The sequence below is a fragment of the Castor canadensis genome, chromosome 18 (genome assembly GCF_047511655.1).
Source record: "Castor canadensis chromosome 18, mCasCan1.hap1v2, whole genome shotgun sequence".
Taxonomy (NCBI): Eukaryota; Metazoa; Chordata; class Mammalia; order Rodentia; family Castoridae; genus Castor; species Castor canadensis.
This window is the reverse complement of record NC_133403.1, coordinates 42,768,116-42,785,382: the sequence shown is the minus strand read 5'-3', so window position 1 is coordinate 42,785,382 and position 17,267 is coordinate 42,768,116. Positions and strand designations below refer to the sequence as shown.

General features: G+C 43.4%; 1 protein-coding gene across 1 annotated transcript in view; it reads right to left on the bottom strand.

The window, feature by feature from the left end:
- Positions 1-17,267, bottom strand: part of Tmem132b (transmembrane protein 132B) — a 318,583-nt gene that overhangs the window by 5,964 nt on the left and 295,352 nt on the right. Inside the window, exons 6-8 of the mRNA XM_074061397.1 lie at positions 9,398-9,603; positions 2,482-2,752; positions 361-552 (exon numbers count right to left, since the gene is read on the bottom strand). Of these exons, the coding sequence (XP_073917498.1) occupies positions 361-552; positions 2,482-2,752; positions 9,398-9,603 (669 nt within the window). The remainder of the gene's footprint in view (positions 1-360; positions 553-2,481; positions 2,753-9,397; positions 9,604-17,267) is intronic.

The window sequence follows — 17,267 nt, the reverse complement described above, 5'->3', positions numbered from 1 at the left end:
GTAAATAGTAGCAATGTGGCACCTTATCCATGCTGGCTCAAGGAGCTGACATGGAATTTCTAAGCACCAAAAATCACCTATTTTGCTTGGCAACAGTGAAACAAGTGATCGTTTATTCATCGGTTAGCAGCAGTCTGCGCCTAGCACAGATTAGCCCATTGGAAAGCTAATAACAGAGGGAAAATGTAGCCAAGCCTCTAGCATGATCCTCCGAGACTGGGCAGGGGGTCAGAAGCAGGAAGGAGCTTCAAAAGGTGCCACTCCTGCCCGAGTGCTCTACTGACCTCCTTTGCAGGATGCCATAACTGAGAGAGGAGCTGACCTCATAGACTAGGTACACACAGCCTCTGTGAATCTCACCTGCTGTGGGTCTTGGAGAACATCCTGGGCAGCCACCGTGGAGACGATGGCCCTCTTGTCTGCTCTGTGAGGTTGTAGGGTAAGAGACAAGCCAGCCACCAGCTGCACACCCAGCTCCACAATGGTGACCCGGTCATCCAGGACAATCACTGTCTTCTCAGCCAGGATGGAGTCAGAGAGAGGTGAGAGAACCTGAGAAGAGAATGAGGAAGGTCAGTACAGGGCACTACCTCAATAGCCATTTAAACTGAATGGGTACGACCACCAGTGTTCTCTCAGCGTTCCGACAAGTTAACGAACTCAGCAAAATCGTGTCCATTGACACTTACCAAGGAATTTTATAAAGACCATCTTGACACACTTGCTTTCCTTTGAGTCTTACCATGATAATAGCAGTGCATTTTCTGAGAAAAACTAAAATGTCCCACCTTGGTAGTAGGCACTCAAAGAGTAGCACTTTGCAAAATACTAATATTTAGGCTTTGAAAGCAGTGAGTCTGTGGTAAGAAGTCTCTAAGGAATTAGTGCTCAGCCAACTTCTCCTGCCTCCATTCCTCCCAGTGGGCAGATGACGCTTATCAGGGGACAGTCATGGTCCTCTGTGGGCTGGGCACCATCCCTGGATAAACCAGTTAAACAAAGTGGGGAAAAAGAATCCTCATGCCCTCCTGATCTGCCGTCTAGTGTGCACCTGGACAGAATGAGTGCTGAACAAAAGGCACAGTTCCTAGAGCAGTCCCCAAAGATGTCCCACCTAACCCTGAGTATCTTCAAAATGATGAGGCAGCACCTATAGTTGCCCTAAACACAGATGATCCTGAATTACACAGGGGGACTCAGCGTAATCACCCAAACCCTTAAAAGTGGAGAGCTTACTCTGGCTGGTGGCCCAAAGGGACATTAGGGAGATTCCAAGTGTGAGAATGCCATCCAACGAATACTGACAATGGAGGGACCATATGGGAATGGAGCCAGCCTCTCAGAGCACAGGCTGACTCCTGGATGGAAACAGGTACCTAGTCCCAGAAACATACCGAATTAAGTTCTCCCAAGAACCTGAAGGAGCTTGGAGGCCAATTATTTCCCGAAACTCCAAGACAGGAGCCCACCCCAGGTGATACCTTGATTTCAGCCTTTGGTTACCCTGAGCACAGAACCTAGCCTAGCCCACTGGATCCCCTAATCTACAGAAACGTGACTTAATAAGTCAGCATTGCTTTAAGATGCTAGACCTGTGGCAATTACACAGAAATCAAGAACAAATACAGAATATAGCCCACTTAATCCAGCTTTGCCAAAAATTAACTTTTTCAATACCTAAAATCCAACTGAATTAATATGAACAGTAACATTTTAAATTTGTATATGAAGACATGTTGCACATTTTTCTGCATAATTATACTGACAAAGTTGGCTACAAATCGTTTTACTGTTACTATCATTCAATAGAGTTTTAAACTATAAACTCTTTATTATCCTTAATGCAAATGCACGCTTTTAATTTTTTTTGTCCAGAGTTCAAGGTATAATATAGCAAAATGGTTAAATTTCAAGGCTGGGGAAAAACTGCCTTTCAGAGTTTCTTATCACCTTCGATTAGTGATATGCAAAATGTAGATGATTGTATCAGGAAAAGGCTAGCTGTGCTTGGTGTTTTGTTTAGTTTTCACCAATAAAAGAAATTAGATTTTTTTTCTCTACTCTCTGTCTCTAAAATGCAAAAATTAATCTGATTATTCAAACTGATGAATGTTCTGTTGCTTTTCATCATTCTCTTAAGCACACACACTGAACCCAAGCACGCTCATGCACTTCCCTGCCCAACGAGGCTTCCTGGACACTCATCACTGCAGACCGATGTTAGGCAAAGCGGCTCTGCGATTCCAGAACCTTGTGCTCAAGAAGAACCTGTCCTGTGTCCCCTGGGCCGAGAACTTTGCTAGATGACTTGCCTACTCTGTGACCATCAGGGGATGAGGGTTGCATCAGGGGATGAAGAGGAAGTAACTCCTTCATATTTTGTTAGACCTGCTATGGGTCCTGCTCTCCACGTATGAAAACTGACACCACAATGGCCATGCAGATTCTCTCACATCACTCTTCACAGAGCAGCCCCCGTACCTGCACAGTGGTTATGCCTGGCTCCCGGCCAGCCAGGGTCCTGCCATCTTGTAACTGGGCGATTTTTGGCTCCTCCACCTTCATGAACTCCGTCACGAGGTCAGTGATGTCAAATTGCCAGTCAGGGCCCAGCATGTAGGTCAACTGACCTAGGTCAGGCAACTCAGCCACAAACTGGGTGAGCACACGCACCAGGGCGTGCTGGTACTGCAGGGAGCACCCGCGCCCCCTCTTCTCCTCATCCTCTTCATCATCACTCTCCCGTGTTGGCCTGGAGCCCAAACAAAACAAAAAGACCAAACATCTTCACTAGAAAGAAATTTCCCCTGCCCTTGTTTTCTCAATTTGCTGTGACTCTCCCGAGGGAATGAAGGGCTTTCCTCCTGCAGAACCTGCTTCCGCATTGATTTGTTCCCCACTTCTAAGATCAGTCATTCATCCAACAAGCACTTCTTGGTGGCCATGTGTGCCACACAGACAACTTCCTACTTGGAACATGGATAGCAGGTGCACCCCTTCCTTCCCCTGTCCAGAGCTGTGGGATACTCGGGCCCCAGATAGGCAGAGGCAGAATCTCTGGCCTCTGTGTTCTGGAAACTGGTCATTTGAAAACTCCTTCCCACACAGAGACAGTGAAGATAGTGATCTGTGGAGGGAGCTGAGGTCCTGAGCCAATGAGGGCATTTGGATTCCTGTTTCCCTGCCTTCCTATTGAGCCCCGAGCCAGGTGCTCAGCTCCCTTATGTTAGAAATGAAAACCAGAAAGGTGTGCACAATATCAAGAAAGTCAGGAACTCCAAAGACTCACCACTGCTGCCTTGGGATGGTGCCAGCACCCCAGCTCCTCACTGACTCAGCTCTGTTTCTCGACAGAAGCCATTGCTTCTGAGTTTATGGCGAGAGAGGTTGCCAGGGTGCTCCTCTCCTACCACAGTCCTGACCTGATCTAAAATTAGAGCGCAAAGGGGCTCATGTCCCTGCTAAAATATGTGAAATTCATCTCTCCTGCTACCCACCTGGCTTCTCCTTCCTTCCTCTCATCCTCTCTTCCCTACCCATCCCCAGCTCACCCTAAGAAATCCTCTCTGGCTTTGCAATTCTAGAACCTTCCACTCAGGAAGAACATGTCCTGTGTCTCCTCTGAGGGGAGGACTTTGCTTGGTGGCTCCTGCCTTGTCTGTGACCATCAGGGGATGAAGAGGAAGCAACTCCACAATTGCCATGCACATTTACTTCACTCAGTCTTCACAGGAGCTGAGGACCAAGGTTGAATTATTATCCTGATCTTACCAAAAGCAAGACAGAGACAGAAGAGAGTGCTCACCAAGGCTTCATAATTGGGGTCTAAGCTCAGGCCAGTGTCCCCTCCCTCACTGTGTGCCTAACCCTAGTCATCTGAACAATGGCTGTGGATAAGCCACAGCTCAGAGTGCTTAATCTCTGATCTGGCCAGCTGCCGACTGCGGGTTTGTATGCAGCTCTGCTGGACTTCTGGAACCCACCTCCTTTATGATACATCTCTCCCTCCCCTACCTGAGATCTGAGAACCATGTAGACAGGGCTGTGGGAAGTCCTCACCAGCCCTGTAACAGAGCCATTCAGGCTCCCCAAAGTGAGGGGTAAGCAGCTTTATGTGGGACAGAAACACAGAGTGAATAGCTGAAGGTTATTCCCTTTTTATTTTTTAGTCCTTTAGAGTACACCACGGAAATGTCAAGAACGCCTGAAATTCATCCTGGCACTTGCTAGTCTCCATTAGTCAGTAAGGCGCACCACACAGGGAGACACAAGATCTACTCAGACTTTAATAAACTGTTCTGTTGTCCTTTTATTCATCTTCAGATTAAAATTTATCTTGTGATAAATGGTACAACTTGTTCATTTTTTCTAGTGATATGAAGTTCCCCTTAATTAAATTGATAAAATTGAGACAATACCATTATGAAACATCTTTAAGGTTTCATTAAGAAGTGACAGTATCATAAAAGTTGTCAGCAAATATGTGAAATATTTAGAAGTGCTGTATTATTGAAACAAAATGATCCGTCCTCTTAGGACAGATTGTATCCTATTCTTTTTTTTAACTCTGAAATAATTACAAATTCACCTAAAGATTTTTTTTCTTTTTGATGATACTGGGGTTTGAACTCAAGAGCTTCATGCTTAGCTAGGCAGGCCCTCCATGCATGAGCCAAGTCGTCCCCTGCCCTTTTTGCTCTTTTATTTTGGAGACAGGATCTCACTTTTTGCACAGGCTGGCCTGGATCACAATCCTCCTGCTTTAAGCTTTCTGCCATCACTGAGGTGACTGGCACTTGCCACCACACCCACCTTTTTTCCTTTGAGATGGAGGTCTTCCAAACTTTTTGCCCAACTGGCCTTCAACTGTGATTCTACCAATCTCAGCCTCCCAAGTAGCTTTCATTACAGGTTGTAAGCCACTGCACCTGGCATCTGCAGATTTTGTTTAAGCACAGGGAAATCCCATGAACTCTACTCAGCTGTCATCAATTAGCATCTTCATAACACAGGACAATATGGAAAGTAGGAAGTTGGTTTTGGCACCTAAAGAGCTTAGTCACATTTCACCAGTCTTGCAAGGACTCATTGCATGTATAGGTGTGCAATGTAGCATCCTTACCTGCATAAAATGCACGCCCTAAGGACACCAAAGTTGTGTCAGTCGGAGTGTAGATACCTTAGTTCCAACTAGGCCCGTCCTTCACATCAAAAATTGTAATCCTTTAAGGATCTTATCTAAGTGCTTTTAGTAGCACTTCAGATGGTGTCATGATTTTTTCTAACCACCAAATGTGATTTAAGAAATTCATGAACAGTGATTGGATAAAGAAAATGTGGTAGATATATACAAGGGAGCCTTATTCAACCATAAAGAAGAATGAAACTGTGTCATTTGTAAGAAAATGGATGGAACTGGAGACTATCAGGTTAGCCAAGATATACCCAGCTCAGAAAGATGAAGTTCTGCGTGCTCTCTGGTTGTCATTTTCATTTGTTTTTTACAAGTACCACTTGTTATTCTTTTTTTATTTGCATGTATTTTACTTTATTTTTTTTCCTTTTTCTTTTATTATTCATATGTGCATACAAGGCTTGGTTCATTTCTCCCCCCTGCCCCCACCCCCTCCCTTACCACCCTCTCCGCCCCCTCCCTCTCCCCCCCCAATACCCAGCAGAAACTATTTTGCCCTTATTTCTAATTTTGTTGTAGAGAGAGTATAAGCAATAACAGGAAGGGACAAGGGTTTTTACTGGTTGAGATAAGGGTAGCTATACAGGGCATTGACTCACATTGATTTCCTGTGCGTGGGTGTTACCTTCTAGGTTAATTCTTTTTGATCTAACCTTTTCTCTAGTACCTGTTCCCCTTTTCCTATTGGCCTCAGTTTGTTATTCTTTAAAGGCAGGTCTCCTGGAAGCAAATTGTCTACGTTTTTCTTCATGGAAGAATGGCTTCATTTCCCCTTCATTCTTGGAGGGTGATTTTTGCCAAATATAGATTCCAGGCTGACGGTTCTTTTCTTTCAGCTCTTGAAATTCAACATGCCCCATCCTCAGGCTGCAGGTGAGACATTCACCCTCACCTGGTTGAAACTGGTGTCACTCCTCTCTGGACCCTTCCTTGGCCTTTGGATTTCAGAAGCTGAACTATGATGAGTCTTGATGTGGATTTCTTTAGGTGTATCATTTTTGCAGTTTCCTGCACACACATTTTTTGAATGTGTACATTTATGTCATTAGCCAAATTGGGGACATTTTTAGCCATTGTTTCTTCTATGCTACTTCAGCTCTTCATTCTTTCTCCTCTCCCTGGATTCTAATGACAGGAATTTTGGATCTTCTGTTACAGTCCCACGAGTCCCTGACACTCATTTATTTTCCCCCAGTATATTTTCTCTGTTATTCAGACTGAATAAATTCTTTTGTGTGTCCCAAGCCCACTGATTTTATCCTCTGCCATCCCCAGAGAGTATTCCTGGATACCACTGAGCCCATTCATGGAGAGGTTTTCCAGTTACTATTATTTTTCAGTTATATAATTTACATCTGGTTCCATTTTTTTTTACAAATTATATTTCCTTGCTGAGATTGTCTGCCTTTTCATTGGCTTCAAGACTATATGTAATTCCTTATGAAAGCTTTTTTTTCTTAATGTAACTCATGATTTTTAATTGAATTTCTATGGTGCCTGCCTAGCAGGGACCAGACTCTGGCTTTAATGCAAATACCACCCAAAAGAAGCAAAAAAGCAATCAGTAGTAGTCTACACATTTTGGATATTGTGATAAAAAAAAACCATGGGTCTCACTAAAATCTATTTTAATTAAATCTGCTCTGTTCGGCACACAAGTCCCGACCCACTTTTGTGGGCTTTGGCTCTAATGATAATTTAGGTTTAGAGACCATCCATCAGTGGTCTTCTGGGCTGTTTTGTTTCCTAGACACTATGGGGGCTTCAAGCCCACCCCTATCAGCTTTGCCCAAAGGGACCAGTGCACTTCACTAGATGAGGTGGAAGGAGGCAGACACAGGGCCTACAGGGAAGTACTGCCTGCCTGGGACCTTCACGTTTCACAGTGCTTCCAGTTCCCTGTCAACTGATTTAGGATTTCCCTACAATGCTCCTTTGTGCATTTGGCACCCATCTGAGCCTCCTCACCATCCATGCTTCTCTTAACCATCTAACCGAGGTCACCTCAGCTTTTTCATTCCACTACTCAAAATACTTCCAGCCTCCAACCACTACCTGATTCTAAAAGGCACACTCACATAACAGGCGTGTATTACATTAGCACCCCAACACAAGGTAATCACATCCGTGACTCTTTTCCACGGTCTGAAGCACCACCCATAAATTCACTCAGGATTCTGCAGGTCGACAGTCCCGCCAAGCTCAACCGAGCTCTCTGCAGAGGCAATCAGAAGGCTGAAGTCAAGAAATCGGCCATGCTTGCTCAGATCTGGGGATACTGCTAGGCTCAGTTCCTACAGTTGAAGGATTGAGGCCCCCTATTCACAGCTGGTGTTCATTCTGGGGCTGCTCAGATGGGAATCCAGGAGGGGACAGCCTCTTTAGAATTCAGTCTACTGCAGTTTGCATCATTTCAGGAATATTATTATTCCCAACTTTTAGATAGAGAAACTGAAGAATGGGTAATCTATAAGGTCATACAGTATAAGAGGGAAAAAAACAGGGTTAAAAAAAATCAGGCAGCCTCTGCCTGGGTGCTGGTGGCTCACACCTGTAATCCTAGCTACTTGGGAGAGTGAATCAGGAGGGTTGTGGTTCCAGGCCAGCCACAGGCAAAAATGCTCAAGAGACATCAACTCAATGGGATAAAACAAACAAACAAAAAAGTTGAGCATGATAGTATATACCTGTTATCTCAGTAATGGAAGAAAGGGTAAAATAGGAAGATCACAGTCCAGGCTGACCTGGGCAAAAAGCAAGACCCTATCTCCAAAATACCCAGAACAAAAAGGGCTGAAAGCAAAGCTCAAATAATAGAGCGTCTACCTAGTAAGCACAAAGCCCTGAGTTCAACTCCAGTATCACCAAAAATAAAATCAGGCAGCCTCATTCCCGAGCTCACTGTACTGTTCTCCAGGAAGGATGGCTGACATCTACAGACAGAAGAACTGAGAATGAGTAACATAAGAAGGAACGGTAGCAAAATGGAGGTAGGAAACACCCTAAAAGCCAAGTCTTAGGCAAGGCACTTCTTTTTTTTTAATTTTTATTTTATTCATATGTGCATACAATGTTTGGGTCATTTCTCCCCCCTTCCCCCCACCCCCTCCCTTACCACCCACACCCCCTCCCTCCCTTACCTCCCCTTACCCCTTGCTACCCGGCAGAAACTATTTTGCCCTTATCTCTAATTTTGTTGTAGAGAGAGTATAAGCAATAATAGGAAGGGACAAGGGTTTTTGCTGGTTGAGATAAGGGTAGCTATACAGGGCATTGACTCACATTGATTTCCTGTGCGTGGGTGTTACCTTCTAGGTTAATTCTTTTTGATCTAACCTTTTCTCTAGTTCCTGGTCCCCTTCTCCTATTGGCCTCAGTTGCTTTTAAGGTATCTGCTTTAGTTTCTCTGCATTGAGGGCAACAAATGCTATCTAGTTTTTAGGTGTCATACCTATCCTCATATCTCCCTTGTGTGCTCTTGCTTTATCTTGTGCTCAAAGTCCAATCCCATTGTTGTGTTTGCCCTTGATCTAATGTCCACATATGAGGGAGAACATACGAGTTTTGGTCTTTTGGGCCAGGCTAACCTCACTCAGAATGATGTTCTCCAATTCCATCCATTTTCCAGCGAATGATAACATTTCATTCTTCTTCATGGCTGCATAAAATTCCATTGTGTTTAGATACCACATTTTCTTAATCCATTCGTCAGTGGTGGGACATCTTGGCTGTTTCCATAACTTGGCTATTGTGAATAGTGCTGCAATAAACATGGGTGTGCAGGTGCCTCTGGAGTAACCTGTGTCACAGTCTTTTGGGTATATCCCCAAGAGTGGTACTGCTGGATCAAATGGTAGATCAATGTTTAGCTTTTTAAGAAGCCTCCAAATTTTTTTCCAGAGTGGTTGCACTAGTTTACATTCCCACCAACAGTGTAAGAGGGTTCCTTTTTCCCCATGGCAAGGCACTTACACCTTGCATCATCTTACTGAATCCCAGCAACCGCTCTGTGAGATGGTTAATACTACCAGTATAATTATTGCTGTTGTCTTCATTATCATTTTCCTCACATCAAAGTGCCCAAGAAAGACTCATCAGAACCCCAACCCCAGACCACTGTAGCCTCCCTGGGGCCAGTTTGCCTACAGCAAATATCTGGACCTCAGGAGCATCAAACCCACAGTCCTGCCTCCAGCTCCTCACCTCCTGTTGGAGGCCACTGGGGTCCTCCAGCCCTTGATCGGGCTCAGCTCCGTGTCAGAGATCTCAATCTGCAGGGGAAGTCGGGGTGCCCAGACGGTGACCTCTACCTGGGAAGTGAAATGCTGGTGGGTGAAGTTCACTATTGTGTCCACTTTGCTCTTCATTTCTTTCCCGTTCACGAAGATGGAATCACAGTTGTTGGAAACCTTGGAGGGAGAAAGCGAGAACCTTGCATCAGCAGGAAATGCATGAGCAAAACCTGATAGCAGCAAAAGTTCACGAACTGCCACAGTTCTGATTTATTGCACACCAAGACACCCAGAAGAGCAAGACTTGTACAAAAAGTAATTTGTAGGCACTAATTAGTGACAAATGCTGATAAATAGACTCCAGGAAAGCCATTTTATGTTGCAAAATACTAGCAAGTAAAACCATAAACATAATTTAACGGCGTTATATAACCTCTGTTGCCTTTTGTGAGTGTATTTTGTTCTTTATCTTACCTTTTTATGCACTCAAACTACCACTAACCAAACCCCAGGTGCATCTGTTTCACTCGTGCACCACACTGGAAGATGTACAAAAGGTTTTTATGTTACTAAGAAAAAATACTTTATTCAATCCATAAAGAGGATCTCTGGAAAATCAAGAAAGCTTTGTACTAAATTAAAGTCCCAGTAGGCAAAGTACTCATGAAATGCACTAGAAACATGGGTGTAATTATTGTTGGCCCATTAGGCTACAGTTTTGCAGCGTGGAGGAAAGGATGTAGCATTTCATTATGGTCCTTTGACTTAGCACTTGGAGTTACCCACTTTAATTCAGCCACTGACAGATTAAGTATTAGACAACTGCACTTTTTCTGGATAAGCAAATACACACTGTTGACTTTCTCTCCTGGGTCGTTGAGAAAATGCACTTTTGTGTATGTGAAGAGAGGGGAAGGAGGGAGCAAAGACCACACCAGGAGTAGAAGACACAAAATGAACCATTGGTTCACAACAGAGTCACAAAAGAGGAACTTGAAGGCTCTAATCACCAAGTAATGATAAGAAGATAGAAGGATTAATTACCCTGATTGTACTGAAACATCACAGCCTACCCCATAAGCAAGTACAATTATTATGCATCTATTCCTTTGAAGTATTTAAGAAGATGGAAATGGTGGCTACTCTGATTTGATCGTTACACACTATATACAAGTGTTGAATTATCACACAGTTCCCCATAAATTTATACAATTAAAATAATACCACTTCAACAGATGTCAGGGGGACTGGGAGCTAATGTCACTCAGCCCTATAATTTCCAATGGGAGCTGAAAAGAGCATCTCTTTAACTTTTCAAACTTAAGGAAAAAGAATGCACTTTCCCATCTTTCTCTTTGCTTTACTTTTTAAAAGGGGAGAAGAAAAGCCATGAGCTGAGGAAATCAGCTATCTTTCAGGGCACGTTCAATGGACTTATATCTGCTTTATTGTGCCCCACATTGTAAAGAGAACAATCACAACGAGATTTCCATTTAGAGCAGAAATGGAGGGGAGGACCATGTTCCTATTTTTAATCCCGTGATGCTAATGGTGCCGAGCCTACTGCCATCCCTTTAGACTCCTAGCAAGGCAGTGGAAGCCCATGAGGGAGAATCCCTCCCTTCTCACGGGAGCACTGCACTGGGAGATGCTGAAGTTCAGAAGACTCACGACCTCCCCTGGAGTCAGTTTACCCCATCTGTGGCATGCAAAGCTCCCGCCACACCCCCAGAGAACGAGCTGCCCTACCAGTAAGAAGGCTGCAGGGGACACAGTTGGGAGTTCTGCCTGCATCTTCTCCCTGGCTCTGGTAGTGATCACCTTTCTAGGACTTTCCCAATCCTACCTCCAAGAATGAGACCACAACGCTCCTGCATTTGTGGGAAATCCTGACACTTCCTTGTCCATTCATACACACACACACACACACACACTTCAAATCAGTCTGGCTCGCGTCCTACTGCGAGGAACACATCAGCTTTGAAGCCATGAGACCTTTCCTGTTGTAAGAAACGAAATCACAATGCAGTGACTCTCTGCGCACTTTCAGAGCGCATGCAGACTTAAACCTGCCCTGTCTTTCAGGAGTGGAGGATGGGAAAAAACAAACTGAAAATGTAAGAGTGTGAGGTCTTAGCTCTGTGTGTTGCCTCTCATTTGAGCCCTTCCTCCTAGGGTACGATTCTCTGTGGGGGTGTCCCCCATGCTTACGTAACACAATTAGAAGAGCTCAATAAAACTAACAGTATAGAACCCTAACACCGAGGTGTGCGGTGACACAGCAGACGTGCCCACACCTACACTCTGCACCCCATGGGTCACTCACTACGGTTGGCCTTCTTGACTTACAGATTCTATAATATGCAAACTCACCCACTCCCCAAAACTTATTTGTCACCCCCAAATCAATGCACAAAGGGTTTTTTATGACCACTGGTGAAAATGCACAGTGAAGTAAAATCTTTGAGTCACCTGCTTGATGCAGACATCCCCAGGTGAGGTGGACAAGGGCACGAATGCTCTGTCTTAGCTCAGCTCTCAGACAGGGAAGACCACAGCACAACCAGGGTAAGAGACAGCAGAGTACAGCTCAGAATGTTCCTGCCAGTGGGACAGGGTTTGAATCTCTGTTCTGGCACCTAGTAGTGGCATGGATTCAAGAAAGCTACTTAACACCTCTAAATTGTTATTTCTGTTTGGTAAAGAAAATGGGTTGAATATAGGAATTAAGATTAAAGTCTATGATGTGTGTGTGTGTGTGCGCGCGTGTGTGTGTGTGTATGCTAGCAGCAATGATTCAGTGTGGTATAATTAAGTTTATAGTGACTTTATGACTACTTCAAGTATTGTGACTTAACTGTAGCCAACAGCTATAGCACCTTATTGCTCTGACCGTCTTTCTCATGTCTCCATGCAATAAGCCCCACAATAACTCTGTGAAGTGATATCACAATTCTCATTTTGCTAAGTGCAGGGTACAAAAAGGGAATGCCATTTGCCCAAGGCATTGCATGTGTGTAGCAATGCCAGCTGGCCCTGTTGACTCCTGGTCCAGGGCTCTGCCCTATGCCCTCACACCGCAGCCCTCTCCAGGGACTTCATGCCACACCTGATAAAATCCGAATGAGGCTTTCCGAGCCCTAACGACTAGGATCTGCTTCCTCAGGCCCTCCCAGCCTGGCACAGGTGCCTCCTCACAGGGCTTCATCTCCCCCTTGACCTCTCCTCAGCCTGGCCCTGTCCCCAGACCCTTCCATGATCTTTCCAGGACTGCAATCTTGTGCCTTTCAGATCTGAGGCATCCATAACCAGTTTCCTACTGGCCATCCAACCACACAGCAGCCACTCTGCCCAACACGTACTACACATCCTTCTTTTCTACTGTTAACAAGGCTTTCTGAAAATCCACTCTCCTCCAACCAACCCAAGCCTCTCCAGTCCAGTCATTAGAAGCTCATTCTCCTTGCCAGTGATTGGTTAAGGAAGGATACATGATATGACTCTGCCCAATGAGGTGTGAGAAGCCTGCCAGGGACTCTGGGATAGGTTCCTTAATCAAAGAGACACACAGGAAGTAGTGTTCACCCCCACCCCCAATGTTGTCATATGGGAAATGACAGGAACTGTGGCTGGAATCCAAGAACTCTGTGGGAGCTGGCTGGGGCCAGGCTAACACTGCTAGCTGGAAAGGACAGAAAGACAAGGAACCTAAATCCGTGATGACCTGAAGGGGCCTCTGGGCCACCCCACCTGGAGCCACCTGACTTTGACACTCATCAAGTGATTTTCTTTGTTTTTAAAGCCATTTTGAGCCACGTGCATTGTTTTTGTTTGTTTTTATTTGCTGTCAAAAGCATGGTAAGGTATAGTACTGTACCTCAAGTGCCACTCCTAAGAAGGTATTCCTTTAGTCATGTCTAAGTTAAACTTCCTGCCCCCTTAGCTGGCCACTGTCCAACTGTGTTACACTGTTCCTCTAGCTCATTTACTGAGTGTGCTATTGTGTGCAATATATTCATGACAGTGCTCTATTTATCACACTACCTAGGCTTCTTATTGCTTGTATTACATGACTTATGCTATATAAATTGTTCCAGATTGCTCTGTTAGACTCCAAATAATTACCCCTCTCAGATAGCTCTGTTCCGCCTACTAGAAGATAACTTTCTTGAGGACGTAGAGCTCTCTCCTCTTCACTGTTACACAAGGTCTTCAATGAATACATGACTACATGACTATGTCACAAGTGTTTCTTCTGGGATTCGTTCTTTCCTGTGCCGCCACAAGCAGTGTGTGTCTGGGTAAGGAGGGGGGGATGACATAGACAAGGTTCCCTTGTCAATGACATTAATAAAGATGAAAGCTGTTTCATGGGTCACAAGAAGAAACAGACCCAGAGAAAAAGCAAAGGAATTATTGGGACACAAAGCTGATAGATGTATGATCTTGAGTCCCCAGTGGTCAGTGTGACCCTTTGACTAGGAACTGAGATTCCTCATATGAGGTGACAGAGTAAGCACAGGTGTGTTGAAGGAAAGGAACACTGGGAGATGGCAGGAAGATATGACAAGATAAAAATCAGTCAGACTCTCATTATTCATCCAAATTATACCTTCAGGGCTCCCTGAGCCCCAAGAGGACTATCAAAAACTAAATGCTATCAATCCTAATATAAGAAGAGCAGGGAACAGGGACATGGAGATTGAGAACAGACAACTTGTGTCACGTTAATCTGTGAGCATGTGTAAGATGGCTTGTAAGTGTCATCTTGGGAAAGTTCCCTTCAGAGGTTAATATTTTTACTGTCAAGTTACACCATGCAAGTACATTACTCAAGAAAAAAAGAGACAAGAGAGGGCTCACCAGATGTAAAGATGTCTCCATGGGGATCTTGTAAGACACATAATTTACCTCACTTTCTACTTAGAAAAGCAGCAGGAATTTAGTCTGTTCCAGTCATCCCCTGGCTTGGTAGCATGTTGACCCATCAGTCTGCAAATGGGAGACTGAGTATTGCAAGGCTCCCTCGTGACCCTTCTTGCAGCCTGAGAGAAGTGTCACTATCTCACAAAGAAAAATCACTATAGAATCAGCACACTTACCAAAAATTCACAGTAAATGTGGAAATTCCATGAAAATAAGCAAAAAAATCTATTGTATTCTGACCAAACTCTGCACATATTATTTTATTTGTCAAAGTACACTGTGTCTAAGGCACCGTAGGTACTCAAACAGTACTTATTTTACCTTTTTTGCCAAATAACAAATAAAAGGGAATGATAACTACCATGTATTAAGTGCTTATTGTATACCCAGCATTGTTTTCAAAAATTTACATCGACTTACACCCACTGAACTCTCCAAATGCTCTATGTGTGGGATTTTGTCCCTGTAGTATGGATGAGGAAACTGAGGTCCAGGTGAGGCTCACAGGGATCACAGCTGGTGAAGGGAATGAACTCGAACTCAGGCCCAGAGCACTCTGTGTCACTGCCTAGCTCAGTGCACGCAAGAAAGACGTGACTTGCTTCTAAGGACCATAGGCTGATTGTGAAAGGCAAGGCCAAAAACCAAATCATCAGAGATAAAGATGAAATAAAGACTTTTTTCAGACAAAGGTTGAGGGAATTGCTGACTAATGTAGTACATAAATAATATACCAGTATACTTAGTATATGAATAATAAATTCCCTTAGGTAGAAGGAGTAGGGTATCAGAAATGTGAATGAACACATAGAAGTATGAAGAATGCTAAAATAGGAATATGTAAGGAAGGATAAAATCCACTTTTCAGAGTTATAATTGCTCTGAAAAAATGGATGACTGTCTAAAGTAAAATAATAACAATGCATTGTATTTTACAGCAAAAGTAAAAATAAAATATGTGACAAAAATCATAGCATATGGGAGGGAAGATCTGGGAATATAAGGTTGCATGGGCTGTGTGCTGTATGGAAAGCAGTATGATTTCATCTGAAAGCAGGTATGGATTCATTACAACGTGTCCTGGAGACTCTGGGTGTAGTGTGAACACACAGAACAACAAATGTTTTGGGTTTTGGTGCTGCAGATTGAACCCTGAGCTATGCAAATGCCAAGTACTTACTCCATCACTGAGCTATAACCTCAGCATAAATATTTTATTTATAAAGACGTATAAACTATAAGCCAACTGTAACTTGTCTCATAAGGTTAAACATCTGAGACAAAATGTTTAACTAGTAAGATGGGAAGCAGAAGAAGAGGAAGAAAACAAAGAACAGATTAAACAAATAGAAAAGAGCAAGACGATGCACTTCAATTCCACCAAAGTGATAATGAACAAACGGTCTACACACGCCAGTTAATAGACAGATGTTGTCAAGTTGTGCTGTGTACAAGAAACCCACTTAAATCTAAAAACACAAGTAGACTAAAGGTAAGAAAATGCAGACAAAATTGCCATGGAAATGCCAACAGAAAAAGAGCTGAAGAATCTATATTAATTTTAGGTGTGGAAGGCATCACAAGGACTATTACCAGAGATAAGAAAAAACATATAAAGATAACATGGTTGATCAGCCAAGATGCAAGTATGCATGCACAGAGTTTCAATCTGTAAGAGGTGGAAGTGGTAGAAACTGAAAGGTTCTAGAAACAGACATGCTCACAGTAATACTGCTGACGCTGGCCTTCGACCCTCCCTCTCAGTAACTGATAGGATAAGCAGAAAATCAGCACAGGTAACAGACGACCTGAGCAATGCTTTTAACTATGTGACTTAGTCGACCGACATGTATAGGAAAGTAGAGTCTTCATTCTATTATGAAAATACCCAAGGGATTTTCATAAAGCTGGGTTTGGCTTTTAGATAGGACACCAAAACATGGGTCCATGAAAATGGACAAATGACCACACCAAATGCCAACAAGGGTCTCCTGCACTGTTAGCCCTGTGTCTTGGAGCTCATGTGTTGTTCCTCTGGATGCCTACAGAATTTTCTCTTTGTCTTTGGTTTTATCAAATGATTAGGTATAGATTTTGTTTGTATTTGCTCTTTTTGCTGCTATATGACCTAAGGTCTAGGGTTTGGTGTCTTGTCAGTAATTTTGAAAAAAATTTTGACTTTTTTTTTTTTAATTTCTTCAACCTCATTTTCTTTCTCTTTTGGGGATTCCAAGTGCATATACATCAGACCATTTGATACCATCCCAGATCTCCTGAATGTCCCTTTTTTGTTTTTTCCTTTGATGGAGGATCAATTGCATGCCCTTTGTGTTTCAGTTTGGGTAACTTCTTTTCACTCCCTTCAAGTTCACTGACTCTTCCCTTGGCTCTGAGTGATCTACCGATGACTGACAAGTCTACCAAAGCACCAAGATTCTCTGCTACTTACACTCTTATTTATAGTATTTCCATGTTACTTTTTCTTACAGCTTTCATCTCTACTCAAACTACCCATCCATTCCTTTGTGTTGTCTATCATTTCCATTACAGAATTCAATTCAACCATAATCCTCTTAAACTCCTTGTCTGATACTATTAACATCTGAGTTAGGTATAGTTTAATTTGGATTAGTAGTTACCCTCCAAGAGTGTGTTTTGTCTTGACTTTTCATATACTTATACCTTTTCTTTTAAAGATAGATCTATTTGTACGAAGGATACTGAGATGAATCATTTTTGTGACTAGAGATAAGCACACCTGCCCTTCTTATAGGCTTTTGGTGTAGGGTGTTGGGCTAGGTTTGAGGACTGGTTAAGGGTACTCTCAATGCACGAGGAGCATCCAGGTCCTCTAGAAATCCCTTGCATTCTAAATGTGAGCTAATTTTCCAAGGGTGTCTCTTCAGGATTTGTTT